This window comes from Phalangium opilio, unplaced genomic scaffold (assembly GCF_054372755.1).
Source record: "Phalangium opilio isolate 3A_F unplaced genomic scaffold, DU_Popi_V2 ptg000013l_1, whole genome shotgun sequence".
Taxonomy (NCBI): Eukaryota; Metazoa; Arthropoda; class Arachnida; order Opiliones; family Phalangiidae; genus Phalangium; species Phalangium opilio.
The window spans coordinates 15,514,921-15,523,230 of record NW_028324148.1 but is presented as its reverse complement, the minus strand read 5'-3'; the positions used below and the strand labels follow the sequence as shown (position 1 = coordinate 15,523,230).

Below are 8,310 nucleotides of genomic sequence, written 5' to 3'. Positions count from 1 at the left end.
CTGTATAAGCCTATGTCCCCTGCAGCATTAATACAGCCTCACCCAAATCTGGTTTTAAATTATACGAGACGCCACCATCATGGAGGACTTTCCTTTAGTGTACTCTTAGAATGAACTTAAATAAACTCTCCACGATTGCCTGCGAAGTTTTCCTTCTGTAATTTTATCCCTCCCCCCCAATATCGCCAATGCAAGATCATGATCACTTAAAAGTTCATGGTAAAAACGTGTTTGTCAAACACCCGGTTTATCTTTTGAAACGTAAAAACATCAGTAGCGTAAGGGAAAGAAATAACCAACGTGATCCGGGTAGAAAACACAGATCGGAGCGTGTAAAAACCCCCCATTAAAAAGTACACCCCAAGAGAGTGAAGCCACCCGCATATACCCTTCTCTCTTCAGCCACGAGCGGCGCTATCAAGGAAAGAAAAATTTCTCATGGATTTTTGACCTCCGATCTCTTGGAAGCGCTGACGTGAAGAAAGGGGGGGGGGAGGCAGGAGACGTTCCACTAAACAGTTTCAGATGGATACTTAATGAGGATGATCCGCTTATGCTAATATCAAATAGATTTCCGCCCTAATTTCTATCGGAATTAATTCTAATTTGTTCGCCTTCTTTTCGATTGAACGGAAATAATTTAAATAGAATACCCGTGCAAGTAAAAGCTCATTACGTTTCAAACCAACCTATTGCCTGAAATTTTAACTCCCGTGCACAATAGAAACCATTCTTGCCCTTTAAACGAGCAAAAGTTGCATGATATAGCTATGCAATAACCATCATATCATGCATTGCGGAAAGGGAAAATTCTATAGTTGGAACCAAAACTCAAGTGGTGCATTAGAAATAATGGAAACGCTGTTAGCTTGCGTATATAGCTTCGTAAATTGAGTCAATGCAGAGTTAATTATACTTTATATATTCAAGAAGGTAAGTGGTTTTTGGTTAAATACACTATAATTATAACTAGGTAAATAGTTTTCTTATTTCTTACGATCAATATCTACTTAGAAACGGACGGGTTCACCACTTAATAGTTAAAGCTCAAATTAACTTGCTCGCAGCGCAGCACGGACAAGTGGTAGAGGCGCTCACTGCTCACAGCGAAGCGTCGTTATAGCTTGGGGAAATGTCCGCTAATAAATCCACCTTCTACATCGGCGTTGTAGAGGTAAGAGATATAATAGCTCTAAAATATAGTCAAGCTCGACTAGAATTTCCACCTTGGATTCTAGAATCGCTCAGTACCTTTTAGAACAGCATTCAAAATGCATACAAATACCTCGATTATTCGAGATTAAAGTGTTAGTGCCACGTTTTTTGAAAAGTGACTAATTTTCGTTTTAAAACATCAATTGGGTTATAATAACAGTAGATCCAATGTAAAAAGTCTTATAGAAATTTATTCATTTTGTAATATGAAAAAGAAAATTGATATTTCACATACCTCATTAAGACGGAATAAATTATAAATATACCCCTGGTGACGTCATAAGAGATTGACCAGCGCGAGACAGATTTCATTACGAGAGCTAAGCCTAATTTTTAAACATCGCGCGCGCGTCAAATTCGATCACCACCTATCAATTAAAAAATAGGACTTGCGGAGTCGCGGTTCACGCGCGCTCGAATCGTGACGTCACCAGGGGTATATTAAATTTAACTCTCAAAATAGTTTGAAAAAATCTGCGAGTAGGTTCCGAAAGCCGGGGTTTTAATAATATTTGAAAAATTATAATGCATTATATAAATAGATATTCTGAATCAGAAATATTTGATCTTTCAGATGGGAATAAAACCTTTTAGTTTTAAAAATAGCGATTTTTGGTGACTCTAACACTTTAAATTTAGATTCTAAATTGCATGATGAAATATTACATCAATGTTTACTTTCGGTCACACTTTCATAATACTGTATTTCTTTGCGAATATTGTCTCTAGGTCTACTTGAACTTCATGCCGAGCTACGCGAAATGCGTCAGCTACGTTACGGAGTGGGTCACCACGTTGTGTCACCGACAGTAATTGTTCAATTAGACCCGTGTACTTCAGGAGGGCACTTGACGCTGAATTTGTTACAAAATGAGACGAGAACGCTCACCTTAAAGTGACCTCTGAGCGTGATTTTGGATCAAGTGCCCTCCTGGCCAGGACAAAGACTGACCTTAGTTAAACGAGACTCTTAATCATTTTAATAGGGTCGAGTTGGTTTTGTTTGATAACCAAAATGTGGCTCCTGATTTACTGACAATCAAGGACAAAAACATCGTAAGTTGTTAAATCTTTTTTTTTTATATCGATACCCAAGTCCCAAGCTGAGCACGGATTAGAATTTTATAAACTAATTAAAGTCACTTTGTCGTAGACGGTGAACTTTATGGTGGATATGTGGCAACATAATTATAAAGTATTTTCCAAGGTGGGCATGTTCTTCCCATTGGAAACCAGTTCAATGTTCATATTCAGCAAAAATCCCATCAAAGTCAAGAAAGATTCGTTCCACAACTTTTTACCGATTCAAGGAAACGTAAGACACAAACACGAGGAGGCGCCAGTCATACGTCAATTGATCTATAATTTATTACAGGTTTATCTGTCGTTGTTGGGTCTAATGGTCCTCGTTTCTTGTATCCTGGTCTTAACCAAGAATCCAATTAGTTGTTTGACCAAGATAATTAAATCTCAGACGAGCGAATTGGCTAACATGGCTGCCATTCTAATTAGACAAGGTAAAACTCCACGAGGATAGTTTTTCTTAAAGTAACTCAAGTATGCTGCGCATGTCCAGGTGAAATCAAGACGAGCAGATCTCTGTCATACAAAGTCCTTTTCTGTTCGTGGCTCGTGGGTGCTTTTCTCTTCTCGGTTATGACTCAAACGTATTTGAATTGCGAGTTTGCCAATGTCCAGTATATCTCGATGGACAGCGTGGCTGACGTGGCGGACAATTTGGACATAGTGGAGCCAATGGTTTTTGGAGATACCTACATAGAAACGTTCTTAAACGTATGTCGCAATTACGTGGACTGAAAGCCCAATATAAGTACATTTTATTTTACGAGAGCTGTTGTCGGTTTGACAGACATCTTTGGATCCAAAAGCTCGCTTTATGTGGAGACACTTGAAGGAGAAGAACCAACTCTTGTACATGAACGACTTCAGCACTATTTACGAAAGAGTTCAAGAAGCCCAACGCCCTGCCTTTTTCATCACGAAAAACGTCCTACTCTTGCTGGGACCGGAATTGCTCGGTATAAGCGGAACTGACAAGGTGCACGAGGGACCACCCATCTTCACGGCCAACTTGGGACCCCTGCACTCGCCCGACATATCCGCCGCTTGCAAGGAACAGATCAACAGGAAGTAAGCGATAGTTGCATTGTCCGTAATTTCCTCTAATATAGTTGGCGCGCAGGTTAATCAAAGTTCAGGAAATGAAGTTGATTGAAAGTGAGACAAAAGAAGCAGCCTACAGATTGGAGCGATTCACATTCCGCCCAACACTGGACCAGAACACTGAATCTGTTCTGAGTTTTGGCGAGGCAAAATCAACATTTGCCCTTCTGACCATCGCATATGTCGCCTCGGTGACTTATTTCACCGCTCATTTAATATTCGCGTCCAGAAACGCGCATCAAAAACGTTCCAAGGCTCGCCGGCAGATTTTGAGGAATAACCTCCGGTTGACTCTATGATTTTGAATTTTGCGATGCTAAAGAAGATAAGCAAAATTACCCTATGCCTATATGGTTTGTAATATTCATGACCAAATTTGTGTTCTGCCACTTTTATCAATTATATTGTGATGTAAAGTCAATGATTTAAATAAATAATCACTATTATTATTAAATAAACCTAAAAGTCACTAACATATTTAATTAAGGCATCAATTTTTCAAAATGACAAAACCGCATCGATATTCTTTCTTATCAACATTGTTTTAGAAACGTTTTAACCTCAATATTCTAAATGGAATTTCTCACGAAGTAAAAATCCATAACCGCGTAATATCCAATAGAGTATCACCCTTATACAATTAAGAGAAGCATTTTTTTCTTATTTAATAATTAAACGAGAAAACCGTGCGTGTCATACCTACGCGATAACCGGCATGCATTGCGGCGAGGAAAAGTCAATAGTTGCGACCATAAGTTTGATATGTTCCATAAGTTTTTAACTGGTTCCAGAGAGCTTGTGACGAAGTGACTTAGGTTGATTGAGACGCTATTAAAGGCTTAGTACAGACCAAATAGGAAGATGGACTGCAAAACTAATCGAGTGTAGTCAATTCTCGCGTGTCGTTCTCTCAGTACGTCTATAGCATTACGAACTTGTATAGTTATGTCATACTTTTGGAACATATCTTATAGACTTATGTTGCGACCAAAACTATAAAGCCGTACATTCGCAACAAAAACAATTAGCTTGTAAGGTACTCGTGATGCAAACTTAATTATACTTTATTTACTCCAGAACGAAGTGTATTTTGGTAACAAAAATTATAGTTATAGCTAGGAAAATAGTGTTATTATCTATTTTACGGTCAATATCTATTTAAGTATCGCAGGGTTGACCTAACTTACTAGCTCAATAGTTGCAGCGCAAATGAACTTACAAGCAGCACGGTGGAAGTGGTAGACGTGCTCACTGTTCGCGGCGTAGCGTCATTAACTTCGAGAAATGTCCGCTAATAAATCTACGTTCTACATCGGCGTTGTAGAGGTAAAAACTAAAACCAATTATCACTTTAAAATACAGTCAAGTTCGACTAGAATTTTAGGCACAATATTTGGATTCTTCTAGCTACGGGTTCCATATTTGATTCTAGAATCGCTCAACCCTGTTTAAAATGCGTACAAATAATCTAGTTAAATTTAAATTCCCATTAATTGAACGTTTATTTAAATTACATAAGGAAATACTATATGGCAGTTTCGGTATTATGCGAATATTATTTCTAGGTCTATTTGGAATTCATGCCAAGCTACAAGAAATGCGTCGACTACATTAAGGAGTGGGTCACCACGTTGTGTCACCGAGAGTAATTGTTGAATTAGACCCGTGTACTTCAGGAGGGCACTTGACAAAGGATTTTGTTCCGAGATGAGATGAGAACGCTAACCTTTAAGTGTCCTCTGAGCTTGATAGATGGATCAAGTGTCCTCCTTGCCCGGACACCGACTGAACTTGGTTAAACGAAACTCTTGTTAATTTCAACAGGGTCGAGTTGGTTTTGTTTGATAACGAGAATGTGGCTCCTGATTTACTGACAATCAAGGATAAAAATATCGTAAGTTGTTTAATGGTTCCGCCAAAGATATTCTTGAAGATGGGTACCCAAGCTGAACACGAATTAGCATTTTATAAACTGACCAAAGCCATTTTGTCGTAGACGGTGAACTTAATGCTGGATATGTGGAACCATAACTATAAAGTATTTTCGAAGGTGGGCATGTTTTTCCCAATGGAAACCAGTTCAATGTTCATATTCAGTAAAAACCCCATCAAAGTTGAGAAAAACTCGTTCCACAACTTCTTACCAATTCAAGCAAACGTAGGACACCAACACGAGGAGGCGCCACTTATAGGTCAATAAATGTATTATATATTACAGGTTTATCTGTCTCTGTTGAGTCTAATGGCCCTTGTTTCTTGTATCCTGGCCTTAACTAACAATAAAATTAAGGGCGTCGCCAAGGTAATTAAATCTCAGACGAGCGAATTGACTAACATGGCTGCAATTCTAATTAAACAAGGTAAGTATCCCTCGAGGACAATTGAGACATTTTCATGATGTAATAGAAGCATTACTGCGCATGTGCAGGAGATATAAGTTCGAGCAGATCTCCGTCGAACGCAGTCCTTTTCGGGGCGTGGCTCCTGGGTGCTTTCCTCTTCTCGGTTATGACTCAAACGTATCTGAATTGCGAGTTTGCCAATGTTCATTATATCCCGATGGACAGCGTAGCTGACGTGGCTGACAATTTGGACACAGTGGAGGCCATGGTTTTTGGAGATAGTTACATTGAAACATTCTTGAACGTACGTCCTAATTCCATGACCTGAACTCCCAATATTTTTACGTTTGATTTTACAAGAACTGTTGTGTACTTAACAGTCATCTTTGGACCCGAAAGCCCGCTTTATATGGAGACACTTGAAGGAGAATAACCAATTGTTGTACTTCAGCACCCTCGGGGAATCCCTCGACCGAATACTAACAGCTAAACACTTTGCTTTCTTCTTTACCAAAAGCGTCGTACTCTTGATGGGGACCGACTTATTAGGCCTGAGTGAAACTGACAGGGTCCATGAGGGACCACCCATCTTCACGGCCAGCTTCGGACCCCTGCACTCTCCCGACATATCCCCCGCTTGCAAGGAACAGATCAACAGGAAGTAAGCGATAGCTGCAGAAACCTGTCATAGATAGGGAAGCGTTCAGTAATGGGTTGAGCTCCGCCTGTCACTGACATCGTTGAATAGTAAATGAATAGTCAACGGAGACACTGTTGCACGTTACTGAACGCACCCTATGTTCCCGCCAATAATTTTGGCTTACAGGTTCATCAAAACGCAAGAGATAAAGTTGATTGAAACGGAACAAAAGGAGGTACTCTACGCATTGGACAAAAACACATTCAATCCAAAAATGGAGCAACATGAGGAATTCGTACTGATTTGGGATGTGGCAAAATCAGCATTCGCTCTTCTGAGCGTCGGATACGTCGCCTCGGTGATTTATTTTATTTTTCAATTAATAATCGCGTCCAGAAACACCAATCAAAAACGTTCTAAACTTGGCCGGGTTAATTTGAGGAAAAGGTCATCGAAATGGCCCAGAAGACGGCGATCTGTACTCCCACTATATACTAATAACAATATAGACTTGGAATACTACATTATGCAACGTCACCACCAAAAAAATTAGAAACTTAAGGGCGCTAAACAATTGTCTACTCGTGATAGAAATACCAAAAATTGAGGTCTTTCGGTAGTGTTTACCAGTGATATCCAAGTCCCGAACGCACATACTTTTCTTATATATATATTTGACTTTCCCTTGTTAGTCCAATGTGGTGCCTAAGGTCAGTAGTCTAGACTCTGAGTGTCTGTTAAATTATTTGTAGGCCAATAATAGGCAAAATGAACTACCTACTACCTAGTGAATGTATTGCTCCACGAACCTTATTTTTGTGAACTATAGCGTAGGCGACGAGTTATTGACAATTATTGCCGCTGAGAGGGACTGAAATTGGTCATATTGTGCAAAATAAAGATACCAGAATGACGTTATTTGGATGCCCAAGTGTCGAGTCCATTTTGGACTCGCGATTGGAGGGGGAAAAGGAAGCAAATTAATGACGCTTGAATTTTTACACTGATTTCTTGCCTGCAATTGTAATTATTTATATTTTGATGTAATATCAATGTCTTAAATAATTATGGTTATTAAAGAAGATAAATGCTTAATTTAAAAATGTGTCCTCAAAGTTGCCTTGAATTCTCACTTATATGAAACATATTAAGGGCCTAATTACTATCGGTTGTAATTACCGCTCAACTCTTAACATTGGAGAGTAATTACCCCCTCTTCTTGCTTCTTGTGTTATCACATTTCGACCTGACACTAAATGTAAATTTGACTTAATTGCAAAAGGTACTTAAACAACCCTGTGAATCCACCTTTACCCTTTCCAAGAAAATAAGGTATAAATATAAATTCGAAAAAGTATACACAAAGGAGGCCGTGTCAACAAGAGTTTCCCAACTAAACCAATAAACAAACACACTCCATAAATGCAACGAGCAAAAATTCAATAGTCTAGAGACAATAAACAAACGCTGTACGCTGTCGTAGCTACAGTCTATTTACACGGAAAGGTAAATATTAGAATAATTTTTGTTTACGATTACGCTGGATAGATCAGAAAGATACGCGCAACTAGAAATATCATACTCGCGGTGGAATTGAAATTATTTCCATTGTTGTCAGCCGCGAGAAATGTCCGTCAATAATTCGACCTTTTACATCGGCGTTAGAGAGGTAAAAACTAAAATCATTTTGAAAATATAGTCGAGATCACTTGCAATCGCAGCAGTACAAAGGCGTCATCGAGTGACGTAGAACCAAGAAGTGATATCTAGTTTATTAGGGAGAAGGTATAAGATTCCTAAGTATTTCAAAATACAAGGGGGGGGGGACGTAAAAGGAGGCCGGGCTATTTCGCCTCTCCTCAGTCGCGCTAACGTGAGTTTTCAAGAACCAATATGATGCTGTTTGTAATTTAGAGGGGCGGGGATTAA

At 39.1% G+C, this 8,310-nt stretch overlaps 1 protein-coding gene across 1 annotated transcript; it reads left to right on the top strand.

Annotated features, from left to right (window-relative positions):
- Positions 1-2,172: 2,172 nt before the first annotated feature.
- Positions 2,173-3,780, top strand: LOC149709547 (uncharacterized). Its single transcript, XM_089863792.1, has 4 exons — positions 2,173-2,530; positions 2,591-3,009; positions 3,086-3,366; positions 3,419-3,780. Exons 2-4 carry the CDS (start codon positions 2,872-2,874, stop codon positions 3,696-3,698), a joined length of 699 nt encoding a protein of 232 aa, XP_089719918.1. The 5' UTR covers positions 2,173-2,530; positions 2,591-2,871; the 3' UTR covers positions 3,699-3,780.
- The last annotated feature ends 4,530 nt before the right edge of the window (positions 3,781-8,310 follow it).

What these genes read in the sequence shown, in the direction of transcription:
- LOC149709547 (XM_089863792.1), top strand. Translation starts at nt 2,872, where the DNA reads ATGACTCAAACGTATTTGAATTGCGAGTTTGCCAATGTCCAGTATATC. An exon ending in ACATAGAAACGTTCTTAAAC is followed by an intron (nt 3,010 to 3,085) that starts GTATGTCGCAAT and finishes TCGGTTTGACAG; the next exon opens with ACATCTTTGGATCCAAAAGC. An exon ending in AAGGAACAGATCAACAGGAA is followed by an intron (nt 3,367 to 3,418) that starts GTAAGCGATAGT and finishes GTTGGCGCGCAG; the next exon opens with GTTAATCAAAGTTCAGGAAA.